We start from the raw sequence: 12,581 nt of genomic DNA on the forward strand, positions 1-12,581 counted from the left end.
ACATAAATGACTTAGTTGACAACATCGGTAGCTCCGTGAGGCTATTTGCAGATGACACGGTTGTCTACAAGAAAGTAGCAACATCAGAAGACTCGTACGTACTCCAGGAGGACCTGCAGAGGATTAATGCATGGTGCGACAGCTGGCAGCTTTCCCTAAACGTAGATAAATGTAATATAATGCGCATACATAGGGGCAGAAATCCATTCCAGTACGATTATGCCATAGGTGGTAAATCATTGGAAGCGGTAACGACCGTAAAATACTTAGGAGTTACTATCCGGAACGATCTGAAGTGGAATGATCACATAAAACAAATAGTGGGAAAAGCAGGCGCCAGGTTGAGATTCATAGGAAGAATTCTAAGAAAATGTGACTCATCGACGAAAGAAGTAGCTTACAAAACGCTTGTTCGTCCGATTCTTGAGTATTGCTCATCAGTATGGGACCCTTACCAGGTTGGATTAATAGAAGAGATAGACATGATCCAGCGAAAAGCAGCGCGATTCGTCATGGGGACATTTAGTCAGCGCGAGAGCGTTACGGAGATGCTGAACAAGCTCCAGTGGCGGACACTTCAAGAAAGGCGTTACGCAATACGGAGAGGTTTATTATCGAAATTACGAGAGAGCACATTCCGGGAAGAGATGGGCAACATATTACTACTGCCCACATATATCTCGCGTAATGATCACAACGAAAAGATCCGAGAAATTAGAGCAAATACGGAGACTTACAAGCAGTCGTTCTTCCCACGCACAATTCGTGAATGGAACAGGGAAGGGGGGATCAGATAGTGGTACAATAAGTACCCTCCGCCACACACCGTAAGGTGGCTCGCGGAGTATAGATGTAGATGTAGATGTAGAAGTGGTTATATGAACTCGCAGAAAGAAACTTCCTGGCAGGTTAAAACTGTGTGCTGGACCGAGACTCAAACTCGGGACCTTTGCCCTTCGTGGGCAAGTGCTCTACCAACTGAGCTACCCAAGCACAACTCTCACCCTGTCCTCACAGCTTTACTTCTGCCAGTATCTCGTCTCCTACACACAGTTTTAATCTGCCAGGAAGTTTCATATCAGCGCACACTCCACTGCAGAGTGAAAATCTCATTCTGGAAACATCCCCCAGGCTGTGGCTAAGCCATGTCTCCGCAATATCCTTTCTTTCAGGAGTGCTAGTTCTGCAAGGTTCACAGGAGAGCTTCTGTAAAGCTTGGAAGGTAGGAGACAAGATACTGGTAGAAGTAAAGCTGTGAGGACGGGGCATGAGTCATGCTTGGTTAGCTCAGTTGGTAGAGCACTTGCCCCGCGAAAGGCAAAGGTCCCGAGTTCGAGTCTCGGTCCGGCACACAGTTTTAATCTGCCAGGAAGTTTCATATCAGCACACACTCCACTGCAGAGTGCAAATATCATTCTGGAAACTCACAGAAACACAACTTCTGGGCAGTAGAGAATCTGCATAACTTCCACCAAATACCATTGCATGATCAGAAGTTTTGGGTTCGGTGTGCAGTGTCTGCATGCCACATTATTGGTCCCATCATCTTTCATCAGATGATGACTCTGGCACATTACATTGCCAACATTTTGAAACCATTTGTGGCAGAATTAATGGAGGAGGAAAAGACCAATAGTTATTTCCAACAGGGTGGAGCAACTGCCTGTACAGCTGGCTGAGCCTTGGAGCATATTTACACAATCTTCACAATCTTCTCAACAGAATTAGCTCAAACTCATCTCCTACAATGAATACAGACTGCTTGAAGACCTTACTGGTTTAAATCGAAAACATCTTATCATTCATAGAACTGATCCACAGATTTAGTATGTTTCTCTCACATGATGTTATTTATCAGAAAAGCTGTTGACTACAACTAAGGTAATAATCAAAGTAAAGTTTCTTGTATTTACTATATTTCCTTGCTGAAATTTAAATAACTATCACCAAACTCACCATGAAAGTATTTCAAGATATTAATGCTTTAACTTATTTCTAATTGGTTCACACAAAACAAATCTTACCTTGAACATATGTCATATTGAAGTCTTCTGACAATTACTAATATGTTTCATACATCTACATAATTTGTGTATGAGTACTCCTTAAATGTGTCTGTGCCGACTGTAATTAATCTAATTTTGTACTTGCAGTCCCTATGATAAAATAAATAGGGAGTTGTTAAATATTCCTCACTTATGCTGGTTCTTGATTATTTGTAAGTTGGTGTAATGTGATAGTTCATATATATCTTCAAGCATCTGCCAGTTCAGGATTTTAGCATGATAACGATGTTCTCCTATGAGTCAAGCAAACCTGTGGCCATTTGTTGTTTCCTTGTTTGTATACACTCATTGTCCACTAAGTCCTTTTCAGTATGGCTCACACAAATGATGAATATTCTAAAATGGGGCACAAAATTGTTTGGTAAGCAATTTCCTTTGTACACTAGTTGCATTTCCCAGTATTCTACCTATGAACAAAGATTTTATCTGCTTCACCTATGATTAAGCCTGTTGAACATCCAATTTCATAATCGTACATATGTTTTAATCCAGAGGAGTTGTACAAGTTTACCGATTTCAACTATGACTTATTGATATTGTAGTCATAGGATAATATTTTGTTCCAATTTAAGAAGGGCACTGTTTTACATTTCTGAACATTTTAAGCAAGTTGACAACCTTCGCAACGCTTTGATGTCTTATCAAGATTTGACTAAATATTTTTACACATTTTTCAGATAGTACTTCACTTCAGAAAACAGAATCATGTGCAAAACATCTGAGGTTACTATTAATATCATCTTCCAGGTCATTAACATGCAGCTGCAACAGTAAGGATCCCAACACACTTCCCACAGACATGCCTGAAGTTACTTAAATACCTCTCAATGCTTCTGCATCTAAATTAACCTGTTGTATCCACCCTACCAAGAAATCCTCAATCCTGTCAAAAATTTTGTTTGTTATCTTTGTAACCCTTATGATAACACTATTATTAGTACATTTTGGCATGGTACTGAGTCAAATGCTTTTTGAAAGTCAAGAAATACTGCATCTTGTTGGTTGCCGTAATTCACTGATTTCGGGATGTCATATTAGAAAATCACGAGTTGGGTTTCACATGATTGATGTTTACAGAATCTACATTGGTTGCTGATTAGCATGGAAGATGTTATTCTGTTTGTGGTACTTCATTATACATGAGTACAGAGTACGTTTTAAGATAATACAACATGTGGAAGTCAATGATAATGGATTACTTCTGCTACCCTTCTTCTTGATGGGAGTGTTGTTGTGATAATGGCAGTTATGCACGAGAAAGTGCAGTTTGTTCTGTGGTTTAATGAAACGCATTTGCCTACTGCAGTTCAGTGAGAGTTCCAAAGTGTCTATGGTCAACATCTTCCAGATGTGAATAGCATCAAAGAATGGTATAAAAAGTTTAAAGAAGTTTAAAGAGACTGCTAGTGTTGGTGGTAAAGCAAGAGGCAGTGGAAATGGAGTGAGTGATGAAACTGTTGATGCTGTGCATACAGCATTTCAATGCAGTTTGTGAAAATCAACACACCACATTACCAAGGAAATAGGCATACCTCGCAGCACTATGGTGAAGTGCAACTCCTGCAAGCACCTCAGCCAGATGATAGGCCCAGAAGTGGCAAGTTCACTAGGAAAATACGGGAATGAACTGATGCAGGCAATAACTACCTTAATAAAGTTTATTTTCCCAATGAAATGACTTTTTACATCTCCAGAAAAGTAAACAGGCATAATGCTCTGATCTGGGACTCACAGACCCCACATATTGTGATACAGCAGATAAGGGACAGCCCAAGAAGGAATGTGAAGTGTGGGTTAATGCCCAACACAATTACTGGACCTTTCTTTTTCACTGAGCCTGATACTATGGCAACAGATTACCTGAACATGTTGAAACCTTATGTTGCAGCTCAGTTATAGGAATTTCAATTATGGGTAGTGTTTCTAAAAGATATTGCACTGTCACATTCAGGGGTAACTGTTTGGATGAAACCTTTCTGGACAGATGGATCAATAGAGACAGTCCAGCATCATGGCCATTGTGTTCACTTTTTTGTGGGGTTGTGTTAAGGATAAAGTGTTCAGTTCACCAATTCCTGATGTGCAAACTCTTATGACATGAATACATGCTATAGATGCAGTGGTGAAAGGGATGTTGGCAGAGACATGAAGAGACACTGAGTATCATCTAAATGTTCTACAAGCAACAATTGGAGCACATGTAGAACTGTCTCCAAAAAAATGTTATAAGTTAAGCTGCCATTTGGAACAAACTGCACAGCTCTATCTAGCATAAATCCTTAGAAATAAATTTTTGCAATCAGAGAAAAATTTTATACTCACCCTGCATTATATTTGCTCCAATGTTTTTAGGAGAGCTTCGAACTCTAACTTTGTTGTACATGTTTTGGTAGCTGATTACTAGTATTTCAATAATGTCTCTCAATGTGTGCACATAATATATGGTTATTGAATATTTGTAATTAAATTAGACTTACCATAATCCATAAGTCTTTTAGCTATATCTACTGCTTCAATATTTGTTTTGTCTTTGAGATCTCTCACATCAATTATGAATTCATGTGCAACAAGTCCAGTTCGCTGATCCTTATACAAAGTTGGATAATGATCTTCTAATCTTTTACTCATGTAATTAGCATTTAATATGGCAACTTGGGTTGCTTTCCTCAAGCCTTTTGGGCCCATCATCTGGAACAAACAGTATTTAATGAGAGCCGTCAGATGAAATGCAGTACTTGCAGACAAGGAAAATAGATGCAAGATTGTGAGGTTAAAAGGATTGATTGTCCAGTCAGAGTGCACTGAACCTGGTAGAGATCTGACATATCTGAAGTTCAAAAATGACATCTTGATGCATCAAATCACTGCAACATGGATTACATCCTTCCCTGACTACTAGTTCTGATCATTTGGATCATATAGTTGACATAATATCAGTAAATGATGATCATATTGGGTAAAATGCATTGTTAGTAAAGGATATTGTCCATATTTCAGATTTTTTGGCAATTCAAGTTGTTATTTTTCAGGTGAGCAAGATGTTAAAGAGGATAGAATACTACCTATCAATTTACTGAAGCACTGAATTAAAGACAGGAATATACATATGCACTGGAACTGCTTGGTTTATAGAAGAAAAGGAAGGAAGATTGGAGTTTAAAGTCCTGTGAACAATTAGAGATAGACCACAAGCTCAAATTGTTTCAAGGATAGGGAAGGAAACTGGCTGTACCCTTTCAAAGGAATCATCCCAGAATTCTCCTGTAGTGAGTTAAGGAAAGAATGGGAACTCTAAATCAGGATGGTCAGACATGGATTTGAACCACCATCCTTCCAAATATTAATCCAATGTGCTAACCATTGTGCCACCTCACTCAGTTTGTCTTTTAGACAAAGTTACTTGAGGGACATCAATGTATGTATTGGCAGTCCACCACTAGCATCCTGGTTTTTTTTTTTTTTTTTTTTTTTTTTTTAATGCAAGATACGTGCCACTTCTTGCAAAAAGAGGAAGCATTGGTATCCCCTGATAGATAGCAATAGAGGTTTGGCTTGCTTGTCAGAGCACAGAGCATGGAATGAAGTAAAAAAAGTTAAATGAAAAATAAAAAGTCAATCATTTGGTGGTGTGTGTATGTGTATGCCAGGAAATAGTGCAAGTGATACAAGTGCACAATTTAAATCAATTCATGTGTATTATAAATTAATATTTATATAAAAATCTGCCACATCACATTAACTGAAACAAGAAAATCATGAATGTTTTTAATATTTATGTTTGAGAATAGCATGTGAACAGTGCAACTCTGAGAAAGAATAAATTTCAGAAGAGAGTTGATATACACAGAACTATGTTACCTTAATTAGTATAACAGCACTCGTTCCCTCTGCCTCAAATTTCTATATTATGTTGAAGCATTTAGCATCTCTACAAATGACTGTGCCACAGAGGAAGGAGCAGCCTGTGCCCATGTTTCAAGTAGGGGGGTATGGGTCATAGTCATATGACAAAACTTTCCTACTACTTACTGTATTATAGTGTAAAGATATATTATTATTGTTGATGTTGTTGTTGTTGTTGTTGTTGTTGTTACATGAGCTGGACCACTTACAGAGTGCTCTGTCAGAGCTAACTAAAAACACACTCGCTTTACAGATAGACATACACTGTTCTCTCACAACGCTATCAACTCACAATGAGTACAAATCTCAGATGGGATGGATGGTTAAAAATAGTCGGGGGGTGAGGGGGGAGGAGGTGAATCAGTGGGGAGAAGGAGGAAATGGACGGATGTGGTTTAGGAGAGCCCATCCTGGCATGGACGAAGTGTCTGCGTGTACGGTCAGGTTAAGTAGTAGGCTTGGTGGAAGAAACAGTGGTGAGAGTACCTGAAGGAGAATGTATAATAGGAATGATACATGGGAAATAAGGAAATGTTCCAAGAGGGGAGTTTATATGTAGTAGGAAACAGATGGGTGGTATAGAGGACTGAGACAGGGTGAGAACAGGTGAAGGGAAGTGGAAAGGGAGAGAACAGCAAGTGAGGAACAGGCACTGGAGATTGAGACCGAAAGAGTTACGGAATGGTGGATACATCACAGGAAGAGCCTCTATCTATCCAGATCATAAAAGCTGGTCTTGGATGGGAAATTCACAATTTATGATTGTGTGGAAGTCATTGAGTCAATCACCATGTGATGCACAGCACATCAACAACAGAGTTGTTTATTTGGCCTTTGGTCATAGTTATGTGGTGGTTGTACAGTGTGTAAGTGGATTCTTTGGTAATTGTTACAGTTCATAAAATTCTGTGCAATGTACACAGCAAAACTGTATACAATGTGACTGCTTAGAAATTTTGCTCGTTCTTTGATGGGTTAAGAAATTCCAGTGCCAGGAATCAAATATGATGTTGTAGGCAGATGCATGGGACAAGTATTGTACCTGAATCTTCCACAGGTTTATGGGGGAGCAGAAGCAGCATAGGAATAGGCAAAGATACTGTGTAGTTTAGGTAAGCAGCTGAATACCACAGTGGGATAGTGCAATTGTGAGGAAGATATTTCTAATTTCAGGCTATGCCAAAAGATAGCCAAGGTCCTGATGGAAAACATGATTTTGTTATTCTGACCTACCTCTAAGAATGGACAGTAGATTTGTAATGAATGTTAGATAAGTCATAGAAGACCTGTTTTTGGACAACACTGGGAAGGTAATTCCAATTTGCAAACACCCCATCAAGTCCTTCAACATACTAGCACAGAGATAGCTCATCACTGCAAATGTGGCATCCATGTGTTCTCAGGTTGCATTGGAAGGACTTCATGGTGTGAAATGATGGCAGCTGTTCAAATGTAGATATTGTTGGTGATTGGTGGGTTTAGTGTGAACAAAACTTCTTAAGTGGGATGGAGGATCACATCCATGTCAGTCATTCACTGAGATCTAGTGAACTGAGAGGAAGAGAAGTTATTGAAGTTTTGGAGGAATGAGGAACATTAGAAACAAAGGGGATTGGGACAGCCACAAATTACTGATAATGCATGTATTATTCACTGATAATGTGAGCACCACTAAATTAGTGAAAACTCCAGAAGTCCACAAATGTTCTAACCAAGTCAAACTATGTCGTTATTCTCCTGACATGGCATCCAGTGACTTCTTTCTCTTTCTTCAGATGAAATAAATCATTGCATGGCAGGCATCCCCAAACTCATGATGACGTGATTTTCAAGGTGGAATATTTCCTGAACAGTGAAACTGTAGGCATCTACAACCAAGGTCTCCACCAAGCTATCTTTATCATTGGGAAAATGTCACATTTAAGGGTGATACGTAGAAAAGGACTAACACCATCAACAAGAGTCATAGTAAAAACTCCCCTCATATATTGCTGTTGAAAGGTAAAAATACCGGGTGATCAAAAAGTCAGTATAAATTTGAAAACTTAATAAACCATGGAGTAATGTAGATAGAGAGTTAAAAATAGACACAGATACTTGGAATGACATGGGGTTTCATTAGAACAACAACAACAACAACAACAACAACAACAACAACAAAAGTTCACAAAATGTCTGACAGATGGCGCTTGACAGCAAAACGTCAGTGACTGCACATGACAATTGTGTATAAAAGGAGCTGTGATGAGAGAGAGAATCAGATGCTCCAGCAGTTGCAGCATGTTGAGGTTACCTGAAAAGGTGATCTTAGTGAAGCTGTATTATCAGAATGGGGAATGTGCTAGTTCACCGTTACTATCCTATTGCCATAGGAAGGGGATTCGAATGGGTAAAGGTCCGTTGACAAATGCAGCTGTGGTGAGAATGAATTTGAAGCTCAAAGCCACGGGTTGTTTAGACGATAGACCCTGTAGTGGCTGACCAAGCACAAGGCGTAATGCTGCTGAGACAGTTCAGGAAGAAATGGAGACTGTAGCGGGTTCATCTATGCATGGAGAAGTCAGTGCTCGTGCAGTCGCACGTTGCACCATCATTCCATACACTACTGTTTGGTTGGCACTGAGGCATACCCTATGATGCTATCCGTACAAAATCCATCGGCATCATGAACTGTTACCTGCGATTTAGTGAAGCTGAGGGCAATTGCGGTGTGGGTGTTTCAAAAGATGGTGGAAGATGACGACTGGTTGAATAATGTGTTGTGGACCGACGAAGCTCATTTCACGCTCCGAGGATCTGTCAACACCCACAACTGCAGAATTTGGGCTACCGAAAATCCTAGAACTGTCATGGAAACTCCATTGCACGATGAGGAAGTCACGGTACGGGTTGGATTTACCACATCTACCATTATTGGGCCTTTTTTCTTCGAGGAAATGAGTGATTCTGGTTTTGTAACTGCTACCGTGACGGGTGAGAGGTACGCCAATATGTTACAGAATCGCATCCTCCCCAGCCTGGCTGATAAACACCTGCTGGAATGTACAATGTTTATGCAGGATGGCACTCCACCCCATATTGCTAGATGCGTGAAAGATCTCTTGCGCATGTCGTTTGGTGATGATCGCGTGCTCAGTCACCACTTTCGTCATGCTTGGCCTCCCAGGTCCCCAGACCTCAGTCCGTGCGATTATTGGCTTTGGGGTTACCTGAAGTCGCAAGTGTATTGTGATCAACCAACATCTCTAGGGATGCTGAAAGACAACATCCAACGCCAATGCCTCAGCATAACTCTGGACATGCTTTACAGTGTTTTTCACAACATAATTCCTCGACTACAGCTATTGTTGAGGAATGATGGTGGACATATTGAGCATTTCCTGTAAAGAACATCATCTTTGCTTTGTCTTACTTTGTTATGCTAATTATTGCTATTCTGATCAGATGAAGTGCCATCTGTCGGACATTTTTTGAACTTTTGTATTTTGTTGGTTCTAATAAAACCCCATGTCATTCCAAGCATGTGTGTCAGTTTGTACCTCTCTATATACATTATTCTGTGGTTTATTAAGTTTTCAAATTTATACTGACTTTTTGATCACCCGGTGTGTTTCAGTTTTATTAGGTCTGTCCACATTCGTTCCCTTTAATGCGTGTCAGGGTGCTGATGACCTCGTGACCTCGACGTTGAGCGCCCATAAGCCCCAACACACACACACACACACACACACACACACACACACACACACACACACACACACACACACACACACAAAACACGGTGTGACACTTATAGTTGTCACAGAAAACACTATTATGCCACAGCAAATTAATCCATAAGATGTATAGATGCAGACTGAAGGAACAAAAGAAAATTTGCACCAAAGCCAGGATTCAAACAGAAAAATGTAGACACTCTTTGACAGTCAATATCCCTGGAACAAAATGACATATTTTTGAAATTTTGCACAGTTGTGTAGTCCAATGTTTTCTCAACAGATCTTGGCGTGTGTTTTCTAGCAGATGACAGTGCAGCAATGAATGAAGTAAGATTGCCATTTGAGCAACCCAAGGTCATATTGAAGTGGTACTGGAAGTACAGAAAATATGATGGAGATACAATGGCAGTGGTGTAATGTGTATGGAACTCAGCCACCAATACATATAACAATTTATCATATTCAGGACAAATTTGAAGCTGATGGTACCGTTCAGGATGTGCATAAGGAAAGATCTGGCCAACCAAAAATATCAACAAATCCAGCTTCCAGTGCTGCTGTGTTGCAAGATTTTACTAGGTCGCCTAAAAAATCTGTGAAGTAGGATGCACATGAAAGTGGGGTATGCTGTTCAAGCATACAACAAACTCTGAAGGCTCCAGAGTGGAAAACGTACATTCCAAGACTGCTCCACACTATGAATGAGGATGACCCTGATCAAAAGATGGAGTACTGTGAGTGCTTTGAAGGCATGCTTCATGAGCATGAGTGGTTTTCAAGGATGTTTACCTGGATTGATGAGGCACAATTCAAACTGAACAGTACTGTTAACTGCCACAACTCTGTGTACAGAGCTCTTGAAAACCCTCATGTTCATGTGGACAAACATGTTAATCTGGCAGGTGTTAATGTGTGGTGTGGTCTGTCACTGGACAGTTTGATCGGCCCATTCTTCCCTGAAGGTACCGTAACTGGTGAGGTGTAGCTTCATATGCTGCAAACATCAATTTTACTTGTCACCTGAGAGATGTTTGGGAATGAAAGATTTTACCTACCACAAAATGGCACTCCACCTTACTATCACAGAGATGTCAGAGCCTACTTGCATGAAAATCTGCCTAGATAGTGGATAGGTTGAAGAAGAGCTGCTGAGTACCCACCATGTTCTCCAGACCTTACACCTCTTGACTTCTACGTATGGGGTACCTTGGAAAATGAACTGTGTCACCAGAAGCTAACTAAACTGAATGAGCTATGAGAAACCATTGAGGCATCCTATGCACCTGTTACACTGGCAACCTGACAGTGACAGTTTGGTCAACGGTTCAGCGACATCTACTTGTTTGGCTGCTAATGGGGGTCACTTTGAACACACAAAATAACCATCCCTGTGTGCAAGAATTGTAATGTATGTCATTTTGTTCCATTAATATTGACTATAAAAGAGTGTATACATTTTTCTGGACCCCTGTGTATATCATTGATCTTTGAGACTTAGTAAGGTTTCTGGAATCATATAGTTTCATCTAATTAAAGCACCTATATCTGGGTTTCAGGAAGGATTCCCATTTCATTTGATGCTGAGGTGCTATTCTGATACTGTTAGAGCCTCTGCAATGCTGTTCAAGTTTAGGGGGAATACCAAGTGGGCTGTGGCATAAATGATCATTTGGAGTGAGGAGGGAGGTGCACGAGTGTAGTATGTGCATTCCTGCAAAGCTACTGTGCAAGAGTGGCATACTGGTTAGCGCATCAGTCTAGTGAGCCTAGGTGCAAATTTGCATTCATCACTTCACTTTGCATATACATCTCATAGATGTTTGAGACTTGAAAAGGTCTCTGGTGCCATATAGTTTCATTTTGTACTTCATAAGAGCTATGTCTACCTCACTATCTCATAGTATAAAACACTTCCTTAGAACAAATGGTCAATGAGAGGAAAAATGTGGCAATATTGAACTAATTATATAAATTGCTACACTGCTGTTGAGGGGAAATGATTTCCCAAACAAGATATTGTTGCTGAAATTTGTTGACTGTGCTAGTCTAACTTAAAGCTGTTATTTTATTGCAAAATATGTTATTTGTGACGCTCATAAACTTCAAAAAATTTCCAAAACTATACCTCTATTCACATAAGTATACACGGAAGTGAGAAACAATGATTGTCTGAGTGAGAATAGTACTGCCATTAATTGTATAAAGCACACACTGAAATTATATAGTGCAAAATACATTGTTAATGGCACTCAGTGTTAAAAAATGCACAATATATCATGATAAACATGAGTTTTGATACAATAAATATAAGAAGTGCACTTAAATTTTACATAAAATTTTAGAGTCATTATTTTCAAAGTGACTTTGTCTGACACATATTATCTCAACATTATACACATGAAATGACAAAAAATGAGCTTATATGAATAATTAAACATGTAAACTGCACAAATTTTGCACTTGGATGGGTTGGTGCCATCTTCTGCGATGGTAAGCCAAAGATGAACACTATAATATCAGTTCATCCCATTAAAACTGGTGGAAATCGTAGAGCACAGCAGAGCATATTTTTTGCATGAGGTGGCAAACAATGCTGAGAACTACTTTGTTTAACATCGGTAATAGAGTAAGGAAAGGTCACTCACTTTTTGCTCTGGAAACAGCTATTCAGAAATATGAGATATCTAGTTATATATGAGCAAATATATTTAAAAACAAAGATGATGTGACTTACCATACGAAAGCGCTGGCAGGTCGATAGAAACACAAACAAACACATACATACACACAAAATTCTAGCTTTCCCAACCAATGGTTGCTTCGTCAGGAAAGAGGGAAGGAGAGGGAAAGACGAAAGGATGTGGGTTTTAAGGGAGAGGGTAAGGAGTCATTC

The 12,581-nt window shown here is 39.6% G+C and overlaps 1 protein-coding gene across 1 annotated transcript in view; it reads right to left on the reverse strand.

Moving 5' to 3' along the window:
* The window catches only part of LOC124555229 (glycine dehydrogenase (decarboxylating), mitochondrial), a 316,302-nt gene that overhangs the window by 29,451 nt on the left and 274,270 nt on the right, over positions 1-12,581 (reverse strand). Inside the window, exon 16 of the mRNA XM_047129086.1 lies at positions 4,544-4,754. Within this exon, the coding sequence (XP_046985042.1) occupies positions 4,544-4,754 (211 nt within the window). The remainder of the gene's footprint in view (positions 1-4,543; positions 4,755-12,581) is intronic.

The sequence above is a fragment of the Schistocerca americana genome, chromosome X (genome assembly GCF_021461395.2).
Source record: "Schistocerca americana isolate TAMUIC-IGC-003095 chromosome X, iqSchAmer2.1, whole genome shotgun sequence".
NCBI lineage: Eukaryota > Metazoa > Arthropoda > Insecta > Orthoptera > Acrididae > Schistocerca > Schistocerca americana.